Here is a 26,593-nt window from a genome sequence, read left to right on the forward strand (position 1 = left end):
ATACCTAAGCAAGGTTACAACCAGCTCAAGCACAATAAACTCTATTTCCAGGACAGCAAACATGGGGTTTGCAAAGAACCAGTCTGAATCTCTCAGCTCCATGTTCCCCAGAACTTGTAGGTCTGGAAGTGGCTGAGGCCAGACACTGCTCCAGACACTGCTGCTGCCACATCTTCACTCCCTGAACACGACTAATAAGCTCTTGTAAGACTCAGTTGGAGAGCATAGTGCAGGTATCAGAATGGCTCTGCAGGAAATCAGCTTAGATAGCGAGACTAATCACTGTTGTGCACATTTTTCTTTTTGTTGTTATCTCAAGTTTTCAATTAGCCTCCTGAATGGACAATTAGAATGAAACCATTCTCAGTTCTGCCTAAAAAAACTGCAGGTTTTGAAACCTTTCAGAAAATTCAGAGCTAGATTTAGGAGATCAGGGCATAGAAAATAGGATTGAGGCAGATTCTTAACAACTAAATCCAGCTGTAAAATCTTCTGAGCTCATCTAATTCATTAAGCACATTGTTTTTTTTCACAGCTGTAGCTTCCCATCTTCCTGTGGTTCTGCTCCTGCCTAGGCTCAAATCAGCTCCTATTCTGACCAGGAGGAAGAGGCTCATAATTTAACACTGTGTGTTTGTTTGATACCTTGAAGTGAGCCAGCCCTTATCCTCAGACCTCTGAAGGGCCAAACTGGCAGCTCAAAGCACACCTACATTACTTATAAACATCAGTGGTTATCTCACAAGCCACAGTGACCACATCAATTTATTAAACTGCATTCAGAAGAGGTGGTGGTTGGGTTCTCAACCTCCTTCAACTTTCTCTATCCTAGCTGGGGCCCAGCCTGCTGTGGGAGATCTATGTTCTTTCTCCCTTGGCCAAGGAGAACTGAACACCCACCTGACAGTTCCAATAGATGGATATAATCACCTACAGCCCAGGCAGGGAGTGTTTTTCTTCCCCTACCTTCTTCCTTTGATTTGGACTCAATAAATTCCTTTTAGAGAATTCAGTATTTGTAATTCATGTATTCAGTAAGGAAAAGCCAAAAAGGCAGGAGGAAGCCTGACTGTGGCTCAGGGTGGCAGCCAAATATGTAATCCAGCCCCACCTTTTTTATTCACTTGGATTCTTTACATTAGCACTTTCTTGTGGTTAGTTAAGAGAGTTACCCACAGACAACACCCAGTGTTGTAAATCACCTCTGAGATACATAATTCTGTGTGTTGAATGAGCAACTTTAGTCCTAAGTGGTCCTTTAAATTTACTGCAGACCCTCAGGGCAGAAAAGCTCAGTCAACACAAGCAGGTTTAAGCAATCTTCCATCAGAGAGATTGGGCATGGGAGAAACCTTTATTACTTTTATTCAGTGTAACTGCATAGCTTTTAAAGAAATATTGTGCAGTAACACAGAAACAGATTCCAGATTTCATTACCTGTGCAAAATACAACTTTAACTTCTTCCCTCTGAACTGTGTTTCATGCAGCTCTATTCTGGCACGAGCAGCTGATTTGGGACTGCTGAAATTTATCCGCACACGCCTGAAGCTTTTGAACAGCTGGAATGTCACGCAGTCATCATAGGCACGGAACAAACCTTCAAATTTCTCCTGCAAAGCAAAAAGAAATAATGCTGAAGATTCACTTTGTGCTCTGTCACATCAGTCTGAGTCAAACAACAATCTGAAACTCGACAGTTGTTTTAGGAGGAGGTTTCAGCCTGTGGCATTTGGGGACAGGTGTCCATAGACAAATAAAGGCTCTGTGGAAAGAAATTAAGGAAAGCAGTGGTCTGGTAGTGCTGAACTCTGCAAAGGGTTAAGGGGAAGAGGCCTTCAAATGGAGAACCCAGCAGCTATTGAACTTCTCTTAAAAGCTGAGCAAACCTGTAACAGTGACATGAAATGAAGCTGAAAGGGCACATGACTGAAAACACCAGACAGCAGCGGGCTCATCTGCACAGAAGCAACCATTGTGCTGAATTACAGTGGAGTCAGCAGACAAAGGCTGCAGCTGAGGCTTACATCCACATCAGCACTGCAGGGTCATTGTGTATCGCATGACATGTTTTTCTGGATGTTTTGTCATTTAGATACTTAAGAGAATACACACTTGTTCTTTGAGAGGTCCTGCAGCATCTGGTAACAAATTGGGCAACTGAAAACAGTGATCTGTCTGAAAGAGAAACTTCAGGCTTCAAAATGTTTAGCTGTAGAAATAGTTTCATAAGCTCACAACAAAAATAGGGATATTTTAGCATTGTAAAAGGAAGGTCTGAAGTTCAGCACCCCCATGGACTTGGAGATGAACAGAAATTCAAGGCACTTTGGCAGCCTTGGAAGCTCAGACTCCGTGATTTCTCTGCAAGGTGTGAGCACACAGAGGACTAAGTTCCACATCATCAAATAAACCCAAAGTCCTTAAATCAATTCTGACACTTGCACAGGTCTTTTCATTCACACAAGCATAGATTCATAAAATGCCAAAGCTGAAAGGGGGCAGTTATTATTTAGTCCAGCCTTCACGTTTACTCGCATTTCAGACTGCTATCCAGTGAGTCACACATCAAATCTGAGCATATTAGCTACTGCAATCAAGACTTGAAGATTTGTAAGATGGAGAATCAGCCAGACCAAAGCCCCTGCTTTTAGGAGTGCTTTATTCTGAAAAAAAAAAATCACTGGTAAGATGATTTGCCACACCATTTCATATACACCAAGGGCTGTTATGTCAGGGTTTGTATAATTACAATAACCTAATATATGTTGACAATAACCTGATGTGGATGCCTCAAATGTTCAAGGCAAGGTTGGATGGGGCTTTGAGCGAGCTGGTCTAGTGGAAGGTGTCCCTCCCCATAGAGGGGAATTGGAATGAGATTATCTTTCAGGTTCTTTACAATTCAAACCATTTCAGGATTCTGTTTTCTTGCTATCTCTGCAAGTCCTCACATTCTTACATGTTTTAAAAGACTTCTTTGCTTCTCATCCAGAAAAACAATTTCTTTTCCCTTACAGTAGATAACTGGTACAGACTACAGAAGACAAAGAAAATGCAATTTGTGTAATCTCATCAATACTTCAGTTCTCATCTATTGAGCTTACCAGCAAAACAAAGAATTCAGAACTCACAAAAATTCATCCAGAAGCACAGTGCAGCTGCATCAGGGAGCACTAACAGCACTGTGGGAGTCACTACTGTCAGAGTGGGACATTTATTAAGGAGTTAACAGGGGAGCAGCCCAGTTCCACAGCCAGGGCTGTGACACCACAGCGCATGTGCCCGATCTCCTTTCATTCACTGCCAGCTCTGTGGTCTTCCTCCCCACAACTGATATTCCATCCTGGCACCCTTTCAAAGGAACCTCCCCATGGTCTATTAAGCTTTCATGATTTTCATTTCATTCTGCCTGACCTCACTCACCTCTTCCTTTCACTGCAGGAGATACTTTGGAGGAATGAAAAAAGAGAAAGAAAAAAAGGGAGGTGAGAGCTCTGTGTTTTGGCAGAGGCTGACTAAAGGCATGCAGCAATCCCCAAAACAGCTGAAGTGCAGGGGTTTGTACAAGCAGGTCTAGTCTTACCACCCAATGCCCAAATTGTTACACCTCAGTTATGCTTTTCATCTGCTTTGCTTATATTTTTGAAAATTCCATTTTCCTGAGCAGAAGCCTACATCCAGTGGCATTTGTATAAAGGTCAGCCAAAAGCAGCAGTCATCTCAGTCCTGTCCTGATTGGAATTTTGATGCTACAACCTTCACAATGACCAGGGAAAAAGGGCTGGGGGAAGGGAGAGAAAGGGACAGGGGCCCGGTGTCTGTGTAAAGCAGGACTCACACAGCATTCAGAAACATGGCCAATTAAAGCTTATGTCTTCATGTTGGCTTTATTACCTACTTCAGACCTCTTCAGTACATTTTTAAAATGAAATAAAGAAATTCAAATACATATTAGTGAGGGACTTGGAAGTGCTGATTTAACAGTTAATCCTAAAGGTCTTTAGCCTAAACTACTCTGTGATTCTGTGAGAGATAGAAAGATATTTTTATATATGTATGTATGTATGTATGTATGTATAGAATATCAAGACATTATAACAGAAGTCTCATAAGTCAAAAATTAGCAGCAAGGTGAACATTTTCCAGTAGTAGCTCTCAATTTTTCTACAAGTCAGCAATAAAATTCATCATATTAAAAAAAAAGTTTCACCAAGAGTGGAAGGAACCATGCATGGACTTGTGTGGGCACTGGGAAGTATCTATTCCTACTGACTGTTTATTAAAAAAGAGTCTGTATTCAGCAATCAGGGCTGTATGCCTGCCCCCTCTGTAACACAAGCCAGAGCCCAGATCTTGGTGAGGGACCTACCACAACATTAGGGCAGACACAATTTAAACATGGGTCCAAGAACAGTGAGCACAAGGAATGTGCTGGGAACATTCCTGGGCTACACTGAGACTCACTCTGATTAGGCACTGAAAGGGATAAATGGAGAACTGCAAAAAAGCTGATTAAGTCCTGGATGCTGTTGCCACTCTGGGAGAACTTTAAAGCACTATGGACTTTATTCTGCTTGCTTTTCAATTTTATACTGGCACAGCTTTAGAGACCCAGCCTTGATTAACGCTCCTGAAAACGCTGTGGGGAGGAGGGAAATCAAGCCCTGCATTTGATATTATTAAAGGGCAGTCTATCCACAGTGGGGGCACTTCCACTGCACTGACTGAAACTGCAACTCCCATTAAAAAGATTCATACATCTGGATTTTTTTACGTTTTCAGCTGATAATAATAATGACCTCAGCAGAGGTCATTAATCATCAAGTGAAGTTAATGGCCCTCAGCTGCATTTTGAGCCATCCCCATTCCTCTGAGCTTGATATCAATTCCCAGGAAAAGCCTTGTGCCTTAATTGCTATTGCCTGTGACTTCTAATATTTGCTGAATGCACTTATCTGGATAAAAGTCTTTCAGAGTCATTCCAATCTGTAAGAAAATTTATCATATACATTATAAAGACCTAAGCAAATTCTTTCCCTTTCAAGTTTTGTGGATAAATTATTCAAGACTCATAATCCTCTCAATTCGAAACTTTTAAAGTGCTTTTAGGATTCAGTACTTTTAAATGCTTTTAGAAAGTAAGTCTTTGAACTTTCAGAGCACTTTGAAACTTGTGGGGAAAAAAAGGAAACATCCAAAGTTAAGCAGCAGTGTTGCTATTCTTAAAAAGTCAAAATGTAGAAAGTCATGAGTTACACATTTATTTCTGGTATTTTGGAGTGTCTTCATCCATCCCAAGTATGTCTCAATGAGGCCAAATTAATGCTCTGTAAGATGTGAGCAACCTTCACTTCCCCAAGTTCCCACTTCTCCCTGCCAGGCCTCGTGCCCTCTCTTCACCTCATTATTCCTTTGCCCAACACTGGGCACCTTTCCCCAGTTCTTTCCTGTCACCTTCTGTCAGCTCCCATCACTCAGTGCCTCTAGCAGTTTCCAAAGTTATTTTCTGTTTGTTTTCTAAATTAATGAAATTAGCACAAAGTAGGACCATACTAATTAAAGCTGCTGATTACTCCAGCTTGATGGTTATCATTTAGGACAGCCAATGCTGAGAACAAACAGAGCAGCATGCAAGGAAGAAATGAGCACTGGAGTGACAGACAGGAGCTAAAAGCCTCTGAGGACAAGGGCAAACCTATGCCCTCCTTGAATCAAAACTATTTCTAGCACTAAATGGGAGCTCATCTGGGACCAAGACCCTGCAAGTCACATGGTGACAGATCACTGAAATGCAGCCATAGGGAGATAAACAAGATGCTGGGTACATTTGGAAAAGTATTTCCAGTAAAGCAAGGATAGTATTAACAGCATTGTATGGAGCACTAGAGCAGCTCATTAAAAATGCAGAGTTTGCTGCCTGTATCCTAAGCAGATTAATGGGAATACATCCAGAAAAAGGTTACAGGGAGGTGCTGGAATGAGTCCAGATAAAGACAACAGAGCTGGGGAAGGGGCTGGAGCACAGGTCTGAGGAGGAGCAGCTGAGGGAGCTGGGAAAGGGGCTCAGCCTGGAGAAAAGGAGGCTCAGGGGGGATATTCTGGCTCTGCACAACTCCCTGATAGGAGGGGACAGCCAGGTGGGGATTGGGCTCTGCTCCCAGGGAACAAGGACAGGACAAGAGGACATGGCCTCAAGCTGAGCCAGGGGAGGTTTAGGCTGGACATTAGGAAGAGTTTCTTCACTGAAAAGGTTGACAGGCATTGGAACAGATTGCTCAGGCAATTGGTGGGATCACCATCCCTGGGAATGCTCAAAAGGCAGGTGGATGTGGCACCTGGGGACATGGATTAGTGGTCATCACAGCAGTGCTGGGTTAATGGTTGAATTTGATGATCTTACAGGTCTTTTCCATCTTTAACCATTCCATAATTCTATGAATTAACAACTTACTAAATAAGAAATTTAAATGCTTGGCTTACTTAGCAAAACAAAACCAAGCCTGAGAGGAGACAGGACAGTCATCAGTAATTTACCAGCACTGTTCAGAGCAAGGACAAATCACACTGTATGGTGTAAATCTAGAAGACTACATTGGCATAAAATGAGTGGAAACAATTGGCATAAATAGGTTTAGTCTAGAAGTTAAAGAAGGTTTCAAACATCAGAGTAATGATCCAGAAACAACGTTCCAATTACAGCAGTGGCAGCAAATTATTTTTTTAAGATTGAATTTGGTTAGTTCATGTGAGGGACTATGACAAAGTATCGACACAATGAGCATTGTAAAACATGACAGCCATAATTAGCAAGTGAATTGGGTTCTGACACAGCAAGTTCCTGTGATTTATTTCCAAACATTTCTTTCATGAATAGCTCCACTGGTATTGTGTTCATTCAGGACAAAAGCCAAGGCCTAATTCAAATCAATGGAAGCCTTTCCACAGACATCAGCAAGCTTTGGATTAGAGCCCTAGAACTCAGAACCCAAATTACATTTTATTATTCAGTGTGTTTACACTCATTATCACCCTTGCTACACATTTGATTTAGGATATGGTCGTGATTTAGAACTTTAGCCAAATGCTTTTCCTAGAGTTTTGCAAGCAAATAAAGAAAGTATTTTCCTATTTTAATTTTTCACATTCATTCATGTAAAAGATACTCCAAGGAACTAACCACAATAGGGAAAGGAATATAATTCACAATTATGAAATTAGTTTTTCCTGAAATTAGTTCTGTAGTGGATATAAATATCCCTGTAAGACATAAACTCCTATCTCAGAGTTGAATGCACTCTGTTTCCAGACAAGTCATGCTGGTTGCAATCCTACACAGCTCTCATGAGGCACAAGAAAAGAGACAGAATCTGGTAAAACTGGGGAAGTTGTGCACTGAGGAGCCTTGTAGAAAAAACAATCTAAGAACAGATTAATTCCCTGTTTATACCAAAGAAGATGGGCACACCAGTTACTTCTAGAGGGATAAAGGAGTCACTAAGGTGACACATCTTTAACAAAAATACTAAAACAGAAGGCTAGAAAATATGAGCTGAAGTGATTTCAGCATTGAGATATGTCCATGCCACACAAGGGTATTGTAATGACCTAGCCTGGGTATTGTGTGTGGCTGTTCTCATCCACGATTAAGGAAAATGGAGGCAAGATGGAAGAGCAACAAAAGACTGCAAGGATGATCAGAGAAGGTGATGGTAGATGATATCCATGATATCTACCTTCACAGGAGGTGAAGGTAGATGATATCCATGCCTGGAAGTGTTCAAGGCCAGGCTGGACAGGGACCTGCGCAACCTGGTGTAGTGGAAGGTGTCCCTGCCCATGGCAGAGGCTGGAATGAGATGTTCCCTTCCAGGTCAAACTGTTCTGGGATTCTGGGATCTCTCCTTGGGAAACAGAACCCAAAGTATGAGGTGTTTCCTGCTGCATCTGTCTGTAAGGAAATCAATAAATAATGTAAAGGGAAAGAGATTAGCAGAATTAAAATAACCAACACTGCTGGTATTAAACAAAGACTGCCTGTTAAAAGATTTAGACTTAAATTGAGGCAGTTACTTAGCACTAGAACAGTAACATATCAAAATGCCACTGGCCCAGAAATAGAAAAAAGCCAAATTGCTTTGATGAAAAGGGTAAGAAGGAAAGATTAGAGAAGAGCACTATGCATTTCTGTGATTCTCAAAGACCAAAGGAGAGGAAAGACTAGAGAAAAACAAAAAGGGATCCTGATTTGTCTAATGAAAACTTAAAATAACTGGGTTCATCTGAAGTACTTTTAACAATTGTTTAACGATCCACACAAAACAAGGAAACAGCTTGATATAACTCACACATGAAAATTCCTTAAAAGCAAGAACTCCCACAAGTAGCCAGTGTAAGCAACAACCTCTTCAAATTCTCTGCTTCTAAAAAGATGAAATTCACTGGGAAATCCTGGTAGTGCATATGAAAAACCACTATTGACTCTCAGCTAAAATTCCAGGAATGCTATTAAATAGAGGCAAATGTTTTAAACCAGTGATGATAAATAGAGAATTCCTATGGGCTTGTCCTGTTGCCTTTAAGTAATGGTAGGAGAATAAAGCACAAATTTAACATTTAGAGAGCCCCTTAAGGCAAAGGTCTCCAGGTTGTAGATTTTTATTTCACCTTTCACTGTAGGTAGCTGTAGCTGAGAGTGTGGGATCTTCCTACTCCCTCTTTACAAGTGGGGGAAGGCGTTATTTGAATATTCACCCTGAGTATTACTGTCTGAATGTTGGTTTGCAGAAAGTTTCTTCTGTTACCAAAGGAAATCTCTCAGCTGGCAACAGGAGTGGAAAAATGTGACTTTCCACCTGTCATTCACCAGGGTACATTTTAAAAGGACATTTCTTCATGTGAGACATTTTGAAAGGAGGGAAAACCAGGGAACAGTGGCAATTTTGTCAGATAATCTGAATCACTAAGGACTCTGCAATGACCTTCTGGTTACTGTATTGTCTAAAATGTGTTCCTTACCTTGGAACTCAGTGCACAGCCCTGCTCATTTCTTCATGAAGTTGGATTAGAGCATTATGATGGGGCTGGAAAGAGCTTGGGTTTATTTACATTAAACATGGCAGTAATTAGCATATCCCAAAACTGAACAATTCTCTCAGTACATGAACAAACCAATCCAGTTTGCTACCCCAGTCCATTCAGTTTGTTGTTCTATGCTTGGCTTTCTCCTGTTTTCAAGAGGTGAAGGTCAGGTAAATTATGAATCAGAGATGAAATAAAACAGTAAAGCCAAAAAACAAAATTTAGGGCTGGGCTTCAAGATGGGGGGGCATTACAAAAAGCAATAAATCTTGCTCTCTCCAGTAAAATGAAGATTGATTTGCCTGCACTACTGCAATCCTTTTAAAGGGGAACCTAATACCTTTAAGCTTTACTATGTAAAGAATGCACAGTTTGTATTTCAGAAGTGATGCTCAGTGGCCTCCTTGCCCTGCAATTTGCAGTGAAGCAACCCCAAACAGGAGCACACTGGCAACAAAACACAGCCCTGGCTCATGGCTCACACATCCTGCTCTGTTATCCTTACACACTGGGGCTCTTCACAGGCATCTGCATAGAACTTTTAGATCCTAAGGGATGCATTCTGCTGTCCACGTTGTGCCAAAATCATTCTGACAGCAGAAATATTTGATGTAATGTTTACTGTTTACAGATCCAGTGTCTTGGTCCAGAGAGGGACTTTGAGAAAGTCTAACAGACATTACACTATGTCGTAGAGACATTTGTAACTTGTCATCTGTCAAAGAGCCCTGGTGGCAAAAGCAGGTCAGGAGGAAGAAGTTTGCTGGTCCCACCTCATGCTGGCAGGAGGAGGCATCCATCCCTCACAGCCCTCCTGCATTACGTGCCCACCACGGCATGAGAGCACTGCAAACATCCTGGTGAACAGAACAACAGACATGTCCCTCTTGAAAAATCAGCTGAACCAAATAAATTTTCCTTCCTCTTCCAGCTCATCAGCACAACAAAAGGTATAGAGATAATATCTGCCCCAAAGCTTAATGGGAATGCATTCACATTTCGGAAGAGGCTGACAAATGTCAGGGGCACAGAATTCTGCTGCGTTGCCTTTTCTGTTTTTAACCAGCTCACATCCCTGTTTACCTCAATGTGACGCACATTCCTCCTGCTTAGCTCCACTGATCTGGAAACCAAAGGCTCCTTCAAGATGAAATAAATTGTTCCTGTGGCAATGCCAAGGGGCTGATTTAATATAGTTTGGAGAGTTCTCAATTCAATTTCACACCCAACGATTGAGCTAAAAGAAAAATCCACACTTTACATTTCTTCTTTATAAGAACACTGTTATTTTACTGTATCATCAGCCACAGCTTTTCTGAGCACACCATATTTGAAGTACTCCAGTTCCAGATGCTGTATGAGCTCCCTGAAAGGCTGGAAGTGCTCTTTCAAACCAGCTGGCAAAGTGCACATTCTATGACCAGATCCATTAGTTTCAACCCCAGTGCTGGGGAGTGTTCTGTAGAAACATCATTCTTTGTTCCCTGAAAAGCTACATTTGATTCCAGTGCTGGCTACCATCATTGTGCAGTATCACATAATAGTTGCCTTTTATTTTTCTCTTTTGCATTGTATTTGTCTGTGGGAAAAAAAATCAAAGCCTGAACAGATTTGTGGAAGATTTAATGCATTTGTTTTCCAAATAGCAGCCTAACATTTTGGCTTGAGAATGGTAAAAATAATGCTAAGAACAAAGACATGAAAAAAATATTCAGAGTGTCCTGAAAGAACTGCCTATTTCTGTTTGCTTTAAGATTTCAAACAATAACGGAGTAGATAATGTATGTAGTGAACTCCAAGGAACTCATCTGCATTGGATTTAAGAATGTTCACAGTACAATACCAGCTATCGCTTTTGTTTTGTTCCTGTTGTTAAGCCCAACAATTAATTGGTAGCAAAAGAACAAATTACTGTGTATATGTTTCTAAAGTTCTTATTATCCTAATTTAGCACACAAAATAAGGAAGAAAAACAACCTTAATTAGTTTTTACCAAAAGCTGCTACATTTATGTTAATAAGGAATGTTCCAGGAGCAGATCTCTGCAGCAAAACAGTTGGTGCTTTCTGATCAGGTGCCACAGACTGAATGCCCATTAGCAGTTGGAGCATATCAGGCATGCTACTAGAGTGCATCTTCTATATGAATTTCATCTGAAAGGCATCCAGTTCATGAACTGCTCTGTGATGTGAACAAAAAGCACAGTTAATGAAGAGCAACAGGAAAGTTGCCTCATGAGAATGCCCAGCTCAGACTCAAAATGCTAATGTACACACAAGCCTGTATCTCTCATAAAATAGCAGTCCAGGAGAAGAATAAAACAACTCCACAACCAAATTGAAGTGCTAGAGCCAATAATAAATAAGGGACTGGTGGTTAAACTTGTGCACAAATCTAGGACTGAAATTATTTATTATGAGAAGATGTGTGAAAATTATTCATATTCATGGAACTATAGAACGGTTTGGGTTGGAAGGGACCTTAAAGCTCACCTAGTTCCAAACCCATGGGCAGGGACACCTTGCACTAAACCAGGTTGCTCCAAGCCCTGTCCCACCTGGCCTTGGACTCTTCCAGGGATGGGGCAGCCACAGCTTCTGAGGACAACCTGTGACAGGGCCTCAGCACTCTCACACCAAAGAATTTCTTCCTAATAACTGTATAAACTTTGATACTGTAAGAAAAGCTACATAAATATCCATCTTATTATGACCCCAATTTTCATTGATCTTTGGCAACTGCAATTTCATGTCCTCCAGCCTCCTGAGGCCACCCCACTGTCCTGTTCGTGTGGTGACACTGAGGTCAGGACAGACCCACAGCCACAGGGGGAAACCACAGGCTCATGGGAAACCATGGGAGTACAACCAGAGTTTTCCTAACTCATTCTGAATCACTTTATTTTTACACAATCCCCAACTGGAGTATAGAAACCTCAGCCTGTTAAAAAACTGTTACTGAGGCTGTGGAAGTGTCAGGGGACACCTCTGTGGGTGTGATGCAGAATCAGGACATCAGTGTGCAAAATGCTAAATCCAAGGATGAACTACAATAAGGGCACCACCAAGAGCTGAGAAACTGCGTCTTATTTATAGTCTTGGAAATGCAACGTTGTAAAACAACCATAAAATGCACACTACTTATTCCCTGACACTGTCAACCCAGTTAAACTAGAAAAATAAACAAGAACAAGCCATGGGACAGTTTAAACTAATAAAATGCTTGCATTGCCCATTCCTGATTTACTGTTTTGCCTACAGTGATCAACATTTATAGAATTTCAGCTGTTCTCATCAGTCATGGGGAGTGCTTTTTCCCTCTCCTCTCCTCTAACACTGCAAACCGCACGAATAGGACTAAAAATACAGTTTCAACTTGTCTGGATTTGGAAAGGACACTGACAATTTTGAAAGTGACTATGAAGCAAAAAAAACCAAAACAAGTAGGAGAGCAGAATAGAATCTAATATCATGCAGCTCCATAAATGTTACTTAACTGATGAAAAAAGGTTCAAGGGGAACTCCTGACCCACCAATGCACATCCCCTCATCATCATCCTCTCTCTACTTCCTCTGCAGCCCACAGTCAGTGAGGCCCCCAGTCACAACCAGCAGCACTGTGACCACTGTCTAATGCTCTGTTTGTGCTGTTTGACTGTTCCTTGCTCTTCCCAGTCTGTCCCAACCATCTGTCATTCCCTGTCTTACACTTCATTTGCAAATTACTCGAGCAGGTCTGTTGTCTGTACTCTGAGCAGCTCCTGGGAGCTGCAGCCTCTGAGACTGGAGGCTCTTTGTACAGGGAACATAAACCAAGGATGGGAATACTTTGCCTCCAGTCAAGTGGCTGAGTGGAGTCTTTAGCAAACCTACATAGACTACAAGTAAATGGTGTTTCTGAATTAATGGGATAAACAGAAATATCAGAGATAAACATGCAAGGAAGTTGGAAAAAGAAAACTAAAGAAAATATAATCAGTGAGCTGGAAGAGCAAGAAATGTCCTGTTTACAAATGTGATAAATTGGGGGATATTGACATCACATTCATATATACCATCTATATTTTTGGCTGGGCCAAAGACAAGGAGTGCAGGAGGTGAGGGAGGAGATTCTGCCCCTCTTCTGCATCCAGCATTGAGGACCCCACTGCAAAGAGGAGATGGACCTGATGGAGCAAGTCCAGAGGAGGCCACATGCTCAGAGGAAGGGAGCACATCTCCTTCTGTAGCTTGCCAGTGAAAATCCATGTTCATCATCAATTCTTTATGCATATTTTCTTTGTAACCTAATTTGCTCCTTGTAGTCCTTCCTTCACAATTGTTTATAAGAGAACAATTGCACTCGAAGCATTTATTTGAACAGATTTATTTTTCTTTTTTTTTTTTTATTATTGCATAGGATATAGACTTTCCCCATAACAGCAACTGTGCTAAAATATAAAGACAGCAGTATAAATAAATAAATATGTATGTATGTATGTATGTATATATATATATATATAAAATTTCAGTTCAGAAAAAGGAATAACTACAGATAACAGTGTGTTCCTCCTGATTTCAAATAGCAGAACTTCCACAGATTAAAATGTTAATGTTCACACATTGCATTGAAAGAGTTATACAAGACTGAGAGTTTCTCATTCTCCCACATCCACTGATTTGGTGCCCTCAGAGGAGGCTCAAATGACCTGTAATCTGCTGGGTATAATTCTTCTTAATGCTGTTATCAGTCTGAAAAGTTTAACTGTGAATTTTATTTTACAGATCATGGCAGAAAATGAATGGAAAGCATCTGCATAAACAGAGATGATACACTCCTCCCTCCACGCTGCTTCTAGATTGTCACTGGAAACCCCAGTTCAGCACTGACCTACAAAAAAACTAAAGATGCTTTCCAGCTTGAATAAACTTCAGTGGGAAAAAAAATTGCTTGAAACATTATTACACTTGGAGAGGCTGTTTTCTTCCTCATCAGAGGTCCCAGTTTTTAGAGGATGCCAGGATCTCAATCTGCACAGATGCTGAAATACCAAGGGAACACCCCACAATGCTTTACCTGCCTATTAAAAAATATTTCAACAGCATATTTTAATTTCCAGTATACACCACAATACTTCATTAGCCTCTAAAACTTTACAGTGTTACAGTACCTCATGACATCAAGAATTTTGCACACATCAGAAAACTGGGCTTGTGCAGGCTAGGAAAGAGGATTTGTGTGGATTTAGTAAGCAGATTCCAGCAGGCAAAAAGGCTGAGATGACAGATACAGGTTCTGTACTGGGTGCAGAAGGGTAGAAAAATAAGCAGAGCTTTCCATCTGAGTCAACAGCCACTAGTACCATCCACTTCCAGACAGAACAGGGAATTTCAGTCTTACAGTGATATAATTGCTTTATTAGGCAGACAGAAGGAACCCCAGGGTGAAAAAGCAAATATTCCTGACCAAACTGCTCCCATGTCATTTTTCAACCAACTGGAAAATTTCCAGTTGGCACGAATTCTGTTTAGAAACAAGAATTGGAAAGTAGACTAATCCTATCTTAGAGCTAAAACTAGCACTGCTCTTCATCAAAATCATTTTCATTTCCTGATGTGAAAAATATATCAGTAACAGCATGATATTAAAAAGATACTGGACTGGGATTATGAAACTGAAGCTGCTGTCCACAGATCCAGAGCAAATGGGGAGAAGAAACAAGCCCTGAGACTGGCAAGCAGAGTGGTGAAAAAATTGAGATTTTTTTTCTTTTTATGAACAAGTGTTTTACAAATAAGTAGGACACAAAAATAATCAGTATCCCATAGTTTCTTGCCCTGTGGCACTGTTTCACACTGGCTCTGTGTTGCATTTACCCTGCAAATGCCCTTGTGCCAGGCTGCAATGCTGGACACAAACGTGCAGAACCAGAGACCATCCAGAGCTGGAAAGGACCCACAAGGATGACCAAAGTCCAACTCTGGGCCCTGCACAGGACACCCCAACAATCCCACCCTGTGCCTGAGAGTGTTTTCCAAACACTCCTTGAGCTCTGTCAGCCTTGGGGCTGTGACCATTCCCTGGGGAGCCCCCTCAGTGCCCAATCCCCCTCTGGGGAATCCCACCCAAGCCTCCCATGACACAGTGCAGGCTCAAGGAGTCTGGCTTTGAGGTCAAGGAGATTTTTTGGAGCAAATAGATTCTAAATGACAGGAGAAGAAGTGGGATGCCAAATCTAGTGGAAGCAGTTGTTCAAAATAAAGGGAAGCCACCTGTTCCCTGTGGAGGTTTCATCTTCAGAGTTCAGAGGGTGTCCCTGACCACTCAGCTTGATGCATGGACTGTGCCTGCATCCAGCTGCAATCACTGCACTGCAGAAGCAGCACCAGCTGTAGCCCCAAGAACAGAATTTACACTTTTGAATTGAAATTGTGTATTTAATCAGTATGGGATATTAGTATTAAATTAAGAAGGGCAAATTATCAATTAAAAGTGAATATATTCATGCTCAGCATAGTCCAGACTTTCTCCAAGGGATACTCAAACCAGAAACACAATAGAACTGGATTTGCTACATATAAACTTCAAATTTAATGGGAAACATTCGTGGGGAATAAACCAATGAGGGTACCTTCATATAAATAAGTGGCCTCAACTGAAAGAGCTCAGGTTTAGATTAGGTATCAGGAAGGAATCCTTCCCTGTGAGGGGGGTGAGGCCCTGGCACAGGTTGCCCAGAGATGCTGTGGCTGCCCCATCCCTGGGAGTGTTCAAGACCAGGTGGGACAGGGCTTGGAGCAAGCAGGTCTGTGGAAGTGTCCCTACCATGGCAGGAGGTGGGAGTGGATAATCTTTGAGGTCTGTTGCAACTCAAACTAGGTTGTGATTTGGTAATTTTAGGATTCTAAAACAGAGTAATTAAATAGGTACCAACCTGCAGCATTATCATCCACACCTCATTTTACACACAAGTGTACACTCCCATTACACCATCATTTTACCATTCCTATACCAACTACTTATTCCCAAAGTAAATTCCCCTTATCCAAGATCTTTTCTTTATGGAATTGTTACTCCTTTGCTCTGCTTCTATTTCACTACACAACACATAAACTATGAAACTATAAGCAGCAATTTTACCCTGAATGACATGAAAAAATATTCTATACTGTATTCTAGGATGTAGTATGCATTGAGTAAACTCTTGTTTTGTGATTATTACTGTATGCCATCCAGTAGAATACTGTATGTATACTCCTTGCCAAAAAATATCACCACTTTGGGACTTAGTGTTGCAGGCAGCTTGCTTACATCACTACAGTTTTTCAACAGTGTCAGTCTAATAATTTGCTACAAAAGCATGAAGCAGATAGCTAAACATCTTTCCCCTTTATTCACTTATTAAAAAAAAAAAAATCAGGAAAACCACATCAGCTTCTAAGCCTCTAAAATTTTAAGTACACTAATAATTTACCTTTGTCTAACATAAGCAGCATGTTCATTTCTGCTATGGCCCAGCATTTGGCTTTGCTCCCAGCTGTCTTGATTAATAAGAATTTTTTTTTAGCTCAACAACTCTCAAATTGTGGTCCAAGGACTGGCAGCAGCCTGCAGAAAGCTGGCTGGTCACACAGCCTGCAGTTCCTCTCATGGAATCAGCTGTTTCTAAAGATAAAGGTACTACTTTTCACACCTCAGTGGTTTTCTTCTTAGGCTCTGTAAACAAGGTAGCAACATGAAATCTCCTTTCTAGACAAGAAAATGTGCATCTAAAAATTCTAACCAGTCTCACCAGAGACAAACAGCACAGCTGCAACAGCAAACCTGGGCAGAAGCACCTCTCCTGTGAGGAAAGGCTGAGAGAGTTGGGGCTGGAGAAAAAAAAAGGCTTTCAGAAGTTCTGAAGTTTATGGCAGCCTTGGGATACTTAAAAAAGATAAGATGGAGAGATACTTATAAGAAAGATAGAGACAGACTTTTACCAGGGCCTGTATGATGGAAAAGAAGCAATGGGTTTAAACTAAAGAGGGCAGGTTAAGATTGGATTTAAGGTAGAAATTCTTCCCTGGAAGTGCTCAAGGCCAGGCTGGATGGGGCTTGGAGCAACCTGGGATAGTGGAAGGTGTCCTTGCCCAGGGCAGGGGTGGAACCAGATGATATTTGAAGGTCCCTTCTAACCCAATCCTTTCAGTGATTCCACATTTGTTTTGCTGACAGAAGTGTGATACTGCTGCTAATAATCCACTGCTGCTCGCTAGAACTCAAGAGATTTGCATCACACAACTGTTTAGTCATGAGAATGTCTTTGTACAGCTGTGACTGATTTATTTCTTCTTGCACTAGATTTCATCCTGTTGTTTAAGCAAGGGCTGTTCAGAATTTTGACCCTGCCCTACCAAGACAGTGTCATTCACACTTTTTTTGAGGCTGTTCCCTTTTGACTACTGCCATTATTCTCAACCTGTTTTCAGGAAGGAACATGTGAGCTCATCCACTTAAATGGCTTCACCATTTGAGAATGAACTGGTTCTGGTTTTGACATTCTGTAAACAACTATGCACCCACCTTATGGAAATTATATTTGGAGTGTAGATTACTTATGGAAATGACTTGAACAGTGTGAAAGCTTTAGTCAAAATATCTACACTCCACATCTCCTTTATCCCACTTATCCCATTGCCCTGTCAAACAAGGAAGGCACATTGATTTGATATGACTTGGTCTACACAACCCAGGCCTAGTTACTTCCAAAGTACTTCCAAATTATTTCCAAAATCTGAGTCAGGTAAAAAATCTGTAATTGTTCAGATCTTTCTCCTCTCTCCCTTTTAAACACAAATGTTATTTTTTTTTATCTCTCATCCTCACCAGTCTCTTTGTAACCTATGAATTCATAAAAGATAATTTCAAATAGTAAAAAAATTATTTCAGCTGCATCCTTAAGCATACCTAGGTAGATTTTTACAGCTCCTGTCTTACTCCTGCATTTTTAGCAGTTTTTTCTCTGCTGTGGCCACTACTAGGGTTGCTTTCTCTAATTATTTAGGTAATTATCTGTGTTATCATATAACATAAATGAAATCAGTTACACCATAACCCTCCTCACATTATGTATCTTGCTATTAATGGATTTACACATTGTTTTCCTCTTAATTTTTATCACAAGACTTCCTTTGTTCTTACTTAAAACCTCTGATAATGGAAACCTATTTAGTGATTTTGCACACTTGATTTTCACATTATAATTAAATCTTTAAACTGCTCTAAAGCAAAAGGAGAATCTGATGTAGCCCTAACAGTCTCTCATTGTATGTCCCATCTGTCCTTTGCATCAGGATAGATAATCTCCATTATGCATTCAAAAGTGCCTCCTTAGCTGCTAATTCTCATGCTCTTGGTCCCTCAGATAATCTTCTTAGGAGACACTATTTACCAGCTCCATAAGGTCACTGAAAATGACTTTTCAGAAAAATTATTTTCCTCTGACTTCAGTCTTTATTTCAAAAGCTAACTTCAAAATAATTTTCACCAACAGTACTTGCCACTATTAATTTCTTCAATTGCTAAAATAAAACCTGAACACCAAATAAAATTACCTACCTCCATTTGCTAAAAAACTGCAACCAGAACAGTCTCATAATTTGATATCTGTCTTACTGTTTCACCTACTGGTTGGTTATTTCCAACAGTTTAAAAATTACTGTTATTTGTTTCTAGTATCATCTACCACACTGAACAAAAACAAGGGAAAACACAAAATTCCTTCTTGCATTCCAGGAGGATGAAGCAGAAAGACAGAGGAGGTGGGAACAGAATATATAGAAAGAGAATTTTTTTTTTTTGTAAGGTTTCCAAATTATTTTCTGTCCTGTGCGTGCATATATAGCTTAGTCTGGTTCTGTTCAATCATTTAATTCCTTGTGAGACATTTAACAGCAAAAAGTTTTGAGGAAGGAGCTGAAAGCAGAGTGGCAGCAGCCCAGAGTACCCATTCACAAAGGGATTTTGTTACCTGGAGGTGGGATGGAAGCCTGTGGAAGATGATTTCAGTAAGGCAGAAAGCTGTCAAGATTAATTTAACTAAGGTTTCAATGATGCTTAACACGTGCTTGATGAAAGCTTTGTCATAAAATCCTCCTTTTTTTAGACTATCAATGGGTTTTTCCAGCATCTTGTATCATCTTCTTCCCTTAAATCATTCCACTACAGCACAAGAAGCCAAACTCACCTGTTCTCACCTTGGTCTTTCATTATTACTCCTGTTTTCATGAGCTCTCCTTCCATCCCAACTCCCCTGCTGCTGTCACCCCCACAGACACCAGTCCTGCCACCTCCTGCCCCAGCCTCCACAGGAGCTTTCCCCACTCTTGGTCCTTCCCAACAGAGGAACTTCACCAGAGTGACTTCCCTCCTCTCAATCCCCATGCTCCCCTTCCTCATTTTGGCCACATTTTGAATAACAACTGATTTTCCTCCTCCCTCATCTCAGAACAGTTCCACCTATCATCTGCCCCTTAGAGATACTTGCTTCTCTAAAAAAAATGTTCTCTGAGGGAGAAAGGTCATTTCTGCTGGGGGGTTGCTTTTGGTTTTGTTTTTCTATCAGTAGTAAGAAATAAAACAATAACCCTCCAAACAAAACAAAATATACACCACCACACCCCCACCACAACCAACATTTGCTTTGTGGTTAATGTGCACCTGTTCATGTGGTGACACTGAGGCCAGGACCAAACTTGTCGGTATAGATGTAATTATTCAGACAATTCAAGTTTTTATTCTTAGTAGTTTAGCTATAGGTTTTCTCTAAGAAATGTGGACAAGTAGCCAAAACTGAATGAATGAACCTTGTCACCAAGCACAAAGATACACAGCAAAGGATGATGAAACTTGAGGACGGCAATGTTTGAGTAAAATTAATACAGCAAATAAAACAATCATCTTCTTATCTTCTCCATATATGGAACTTATTTTATTGAGAGGATTAGCAGGTTTTTTACCATTATTTGTTCATCTGCCTCACACCAGCATATCTGACCTACATGAATAAAAGGACAAGATTTCAGCAAAGAGGCTTCTCTGTGCCTGTGCAGCTGCTGCATGATTCAGCCCTCTGCATGCCTCCACCTTTTAACAGCAAACATATCCCTCACTGCAACAGATGAAGCAGAGAGATTCTTCTGCAAGTGACAAATTGTGCTGCAGAAATTCCCCTGCACAGCTGCCTGTTGCTGCTGCTCAGAGCTCAATGGGTTCATTGGGTTTCTCAGCTCAGGGACTATTATTTCAACAGGTGGAACTCCCTGGTGCTGCGAAACTGGAGGCTCTTCCATGCTCTTGATCAATATGAATCCATCCTGTAAAATAAAGTCAGTCTTTCTGTCTGCCAGAATTTAATGCAGATTCTGAAAAGCAGCAAGTTTGGGCTAATTAAAAACAAGAAAACAAACAAACACACACACCCCAACAAAAACAAACTACAAAAACCCCCACCAAAAACCAACCAAAATCAGCTCTAACTCAGCACAGCCCCTTGGTCTCTGGAAAATGCCTAGAGCTCAATGACATTTGAGACTGAACATCTACAGAACATGATTAATAAAAACAAGAATTATTCATTACACCAGCTCTGCATGCCAAATCCAGTTTCCTAGTCAGAGAACTTACTTCCTGGTTCCTTAGTTTTCCATGTGCAAATGAGAACACTTGGAACTTTTTACCTATAACATCACTGAGGTTTTCCAGCAACTTCAGGTGTGCAGAAGAGAAGGTGCCATGGAGATGCTGCTGCAGCATCCAGCTCTACACAGACCCATCCAGCTGCTTTCCCACCCTGCAAGGACAGCAGAGCTCTTTGCTCCATCACAACTGCTACAACCAAAGGCTTCTCCTTAATTCAGCACCCACAGAAATTCCATGTGGGGACAGTTAAAGGCATCACAAGGACACTGATGGTGTGAGAAGGCAGTCTGTGCTTCCAGGAATGGACATGGACAAAGCAGAAACCAACCAGAATCCTAGATGGAAAACACAGGATGGAGCCAAACTCCACAGCTGCACGTGCTTTTTACAGGCATTGCCAATCAGGAAAAGAAAGGGGAGAAGTCTCCCCTGGGGGAAATTTTAATTCTCTTGGCCTTTAGAAGGAGAAGTTGCTTATTGAAAATCATATTAGAGGGGGAAATCTTCAGGAGAGGCTCATGCACTCAGTGCTGGTGCCACTGTAAATACGTGCATGGAGAACACACAGTCTTCCAGCAGTCGCCACTGACTGGAGCTTGGCTTGGGCAGTTTCTGGTCCTTGGCAGCCTGTGTGTCAGCCAAGTGTTTGACAAACTGTGGCACAATTTCCTCAGTGCCTTTTTGCCAAGGAAGAATTCTCTGCTCAAGACCACACTGTCACAGTTGTTTGCACTCTAGCATATGATTAGGCAGCATCTTCCAAAGCAAACAGGCTGCTTAGCACTTGAATGATCAAAAGTGAGTAGATTATTTAAGGCCTCTGGTAGAATCACCCCTAGAAAATATTAAAGGATGATCTCTCCAACCACAAAGCATGTACATTAGTCAATGAGCAAAAAAAAAAAAAAAAAAAAGCTATAAATTACTAAAAAAATTACTAAAGATACATAAAAGGTTGGTGCAGACCTCTGCCTCAGAATCTGCAACGTTGCTCAGTATCAAATCTTAGTCATGCTAAGCAGCAGCAAACAGCATCAGTAAAATTTGAGACAAAAGAGTGCACATCTACAGCACCTTCAGAGGAAAATGAGACTGGATCACTGCAGACCTGAAAATAATGTGTCCTTGATATTTTTTTTGAGAAGAAGAGAAAGAACTTGAACACTTTATCTCTCTAGGTTCTTCTGAGAACTTGAATTTTATTCTAAAATTTTAATAATTTAAGTGATTATTTAGTGAAAAATCAGTATCACACATGTATCCATATTACAGGTACATCAATCCACAGCTGCACTGATTAATTCTTCAAATCTGCTTAAGAAAATCACCATCTCTTCAGTGCTCCTCACACAGGCTGGGCCATTTGTCAGTAGAATCACAAGCTCCATCTTACCTTATTACCTGCCTTGGATTAATTCTGCACCTTCTACCAACACATTCTAGTTGTTATTTATTTTCATTTCACAAATTACTCATTGTCTAGCTCTCCTTATGAAAGGGAAATATCTTCATGTGACTTCCAACAGAAAAGAGGATCAGAGACAATACAAAGCTCTCTGACTTGCTGTGCCATTCCCTGTTAGCATTAAAAGGGTGAAGAAGGAGAGGCAGAAGCTTTGCCATATTCAGAGGTGTGTAAACACCTGCAGCTGCCACCAACCTCTGGTGAAATAGCAGCATCCCCTTCTACTGAGGTAGGGGAAAAATGAGTAGAAATATATGAAGATCAGCCTGAAGAGCACATTATAGTATTTAGAAGTCTTACCATTTTATCATTTCTTTGGAAACTTCCCTAAAGAGTCCAGCTGGCTTCCCATAAGGGTGTTAGAAGGACAGAGACAAAGCCCAGCCTGTGAGTGGAACTGGGAGCACCTCAGTGTGCAGCAGCACTGGCTGCACAAGCCCCAGCTTTGCTGTCAGGGTCTCTCTGTGCTGACCCTGAAGCCAAGAGCAGGGTCAGTGTCCTGCAAACAGCACTACAGCATTTGGAAAGCTCCTCTCCATTACTTGCTCCACATCAACACAGACAGTAAGCAGAGATCAAAAGACACACAAGTCTATTTCTCCAGCAGAACTCTTGGATGGTGCAGATTCCACAGACTCAATCTTATGTGCAATTAGAAAGAATTACCAACTATGGAAAATACCAAGAGAAGGTACAGAGCAGGCCTTTGAGCCATCAGGGTATTTTTGGCAGTCATGCTGTTGTTTGGTTCCCTCCTTAGAGCCCGTCTGTGAAGTCTTATGACTGCAACAGACTCTTCCCACGGATCAAGCTCACATGGCTAAGGAGAAGGATGTAAAGGCAGAAACCCAGAAACTCTCCCAGCAAGTCATGCTTGCTGCCACTGGACAGCTGGCACCATCCAGGGGGCAGCAACACTTCTCCCCTTTCTCCAGTTTTCTTCACTTGACTCTGGCCTTAGAGCACTTAAACCTTAAACCTCAGAACATCTTTGTGAATGAGCCACTTAGACAAGAGGAGAATTGAAGTGGAGAGCAAAAACCACAAGCATCTAGTGTGTTTTTGCCCTTTAGACCTCAGAAGTTTAGACTGCTAAACCTCTGACAGGCAGCTGCAGGACAGTGACTGAACCTCCAACCCATCCATCCCAAACAATTCCCATTAGCAGGGTGCCCACTGGAGCATCTGAACTGAGTAATGAGTTCACAGATTGACAGAGATCCTGTTCCAATGGGAATTAATCCTCCAACAGTCCAAACAGTGAAACTATTCCTACTATGCTCTTTGCTGCCTGGCTCATGTACACACTGGGTTTTTTCCCTGTTAAGATAATGGCCCCATCCACATTACATTACTGCCTTCAGGATGTGATCCATCTGGACCATTAGTGTTTCTCCTCTCTTACAGTAATGCCAAGTCACCCCAGTCCTACCTTGTTTCTGAATGGAATGGTCTGTGTGAACAAAAATGAGGAGAGAATATGCAGAATTAATCATATAAAAACACATTGCTCAGAGTAAGAAACACAAGTTTAAATTCTCTTCCACTGTTTCAGTGATGTCTGGGATTCCTCTATTAGAAATAAACAAGATATTCATTAACTAATTGCTTATGTAACAAAGATCATTGCATGAAATTATCATCTAGAGCCACTGAAAGAATCTTAATTATCCAGGTGAACTTCAAAGCAGAACTGCACTTTGTGATTTCTCTGGTTGCCTCCTCAACTCTTCTGGTTCCTGATCTACAGTCAGTAGCATGTTGATTAGCCTGACCCAATTTCTGGATTAAAAAAGCCAACTCAAAGCAGCAGCTGATCAGAAGTGAAGGGCTTGTTGGATGGTTTGTGGTGTCAGTGCTGGGGGCCAGCTGCCACTGCCAAGGTACCCATACAAGCCTCTGTTCATCAAAAGGATGAGCGGCCCCAAATGCAGCAACCAAAAAGCTTTGCCTTCAGTACTAAATGACTGCTCCCCTGCTCCAGAGGCCAAATGGAAACAGAGTGTTTCCAAGCCTGACTGCCAGATGCTAAGAGCATAATGGCTACAGAATAAGGTCTCCAGAGGTGGAAAAGCAGCAATAAGCTGGAGAGCTCCCTCTGCTCCAAGTTCTGTGCCCAAAGCCAGCTTTGCATGAGAATTCTGCAGCTCTGAGGGACCGATGCTCTTGAGAAGTGGCAACTTCCAGGAGTCCCCATGGCCACCTGCTGTGGGAACTGCTGCTCCAGAGCCCCAACACTGCAAGCTCTGCTACTGCAGTCCTGGCAAGCTCCTCACACCCCTAGCCTGCAGCTGTGGCCAACACATGCTGCAAAGTGCAGAGCAACGGCTCCGTGTTGCCAGCATCCTTCTCCCAAACCTCCAGGGAGAACAATGGCTCAGTAACACCAGCATCCTTCTCCCAAGCCTCATGTCAGTTCTAAACCTAAACTGAAATAAAAGCGAGATACGCTGTAAGCATATCCTAAATCCTGAACACAACCCTTACTGACATCAGAGAACTATTCTACAGGACTAACAGCTCATCTTAGCAAATCTCACCAAGCACCACACGTATTCTAAGATCTTCAGTATCCGTTCTACCACTGAGGGAACACTCCCTTCACCCAGGGAGAAGATTCCCTGCAATAAAACCTTCTATTGGAGAAGTGACAATAGCCTGGACTTCAGTTGTCAATGCCATCTGTGCCTTCAGGCTGACCCACAAAAGGGCTGGGCAGAGGGCTACTCACAGGGTGGGTGGAGGGTGGAGAAGACAGGAATTCTGCACTTGCTTTTGCTCTTCAACTTCCACAACCATCTCTTCTCAGCAACAGCCTCCTTTCTTTTTAACCCTAAATCTGTTCCTCATCCTATCAAAGTCAACATAAACTTTTCTATGCTGCGACCACATTTTCACCAAAAAACCTCACTTTGAAGTGAACCCTTTTGCATACAAAAAGAAAAGAAGAAAAAAAAAAGTCATACTGTTTTTTCCCCTGCAATTCTCCTGGAAGTGAGCAAAGAGCAATAAGTATCTCCAGCTTTAAATTATCTGCAGCAGTGAAACTTTCACAAAGAGGATGCCCACACTGCAGGCTGCTGCATGGGGAGCCTGGGGATGAGCACAGAGCTGGCCACAGCCTCCAGAAGAGAATTTGGGGACAAACCCATTGGAAAGGAGCTGCAGTGAGCTGTGGGTCATGGAGCACAAGCTGCTCACCCAGGCAACTTCCAAGCAGACTTTGCCTTTCTAAGCTGCAGTGCAGTCTGCAGTGCAGTCCCCACTGTAAATATACCCAAAGTCTTTGCAATCAACATTTTAATTCTAACATAAGGGGGGAAAAAAGCAAAACAGGGCAATTTCAACCAAAGCAAACAAGGTACACAAAGTCCAAGTAACACAAAAGGGTTACAATTCCTGTAATGTCTCTGTAACCCTTTTGTTCTCTTATCTCATACTCCTGGCCCACACTTTATAGATGCTGCAGCTAAAATCAGGCTAATCTAAATCTTACCCAAGTCACTGGAATGCTTTCTGCTGATTTATGTTAGTCAGAATTTTGTTTTTGCACTGCTACTGACATATGAGCAGCATGAGGATACAAGAAGCTCACTACTACTTTAATTTCTTGCATGGTCTTACATTAAACATGGACCAGACACAAAAAGACCAAGGTACAAGATCATATCAATGCAGGTGCAAATCCTACATGTTAAAAGAAAATGCTCTCAAGTGAAAAAAAAAGAGAAAAAAAATAAAGAAAAGGAAAATGAATGAGCAGATAAACATTTTACTACTTTAAAATAATACAAGAAACACGTCCCAGTGCAGGAAAGACTCCTCACCTGAATCATTCCTCTGAATTACTCACTTTTTCATCTCTAAATTCACTATTAAACTGTTAAGAAAAAGCTTCTTAAATTAAGAAGAATCTCTTGATGCCAAAACAAAAGCATGTGTATAAAGTATAAATGATGTCACACATTAACAGACTAACAGGCAAACAAAAATCATCAGAGCTTCTTGCAAATCAAAGTAGTTTTATTTCCAGTGGCTTCAATGTTTGACTCAGAACCAAACAGAGCAGAGGTTCAAAATCTGACCTCCAATTTGTAAATCCTTTTTACCCCGTTCCAGTCTTTCAATACTAAGAACCATCAGATTAGAAACTAATTTTGTCTGTACCTTTGTCCTTTATAAACTGCTGAATATCACTGTATTACATCTATGAGCTCTTTCAGATGATCTGTGAAAAGCATACTTAGAATTCCTCTTTCAAACTTAATTTGCAGTGATTTTCTTGCAATAATATGAGAATAAATGAAAAAGATAATTGATTTCAACAGTAAGCAATTACACACAATGACTTTTCTACAGCAGTTGTCTAATTAAGAGACTATGAGCCC

At 41.3% G+C, this 26,593-nt stretch overlaps 1 protein-coding gene across 2 annotated transcripts in view; it reads right to left on the bottom strand.

The window, feature by feature from the left end:
* Positions 1 to 26,593, bottom strand: part of RCAN2 (regulator of calcineurin 2) — an 80,741-nt gene that overhangs the window by 11,171 nt on the left and 42,977 nt on the right. For both annotated transcript variants that reach the window (XM_054291718.1, XM_054291719.1), the window contains one exon: positions 1,438 to 1,611. In XM_054291718.1, the coding sequence (XP_054147693.1) occupies positions 1,438 to 1,611 (174 nt within the window). The remainder of the gene's footprint in view (positions 1 to 1,437; positions 1,612 to 26,593) is intronic.

Source organism: Melozone crissalis, unplaced genomic scaffold (genome assembly GCF_028551555.1).
Source record: "Melozone crissalis strain CALT ecotype California unplaced genomic scaffold, PUWL_Pcris_2 ptg000106l_1, whole genome shotgun sequence".
NCBI classification, from domain to species: Eukaryota; Metazoa; Chordata; class Aves; order Passeriformes; family Passerellidae; genus Melozone; species Melozone crissalis.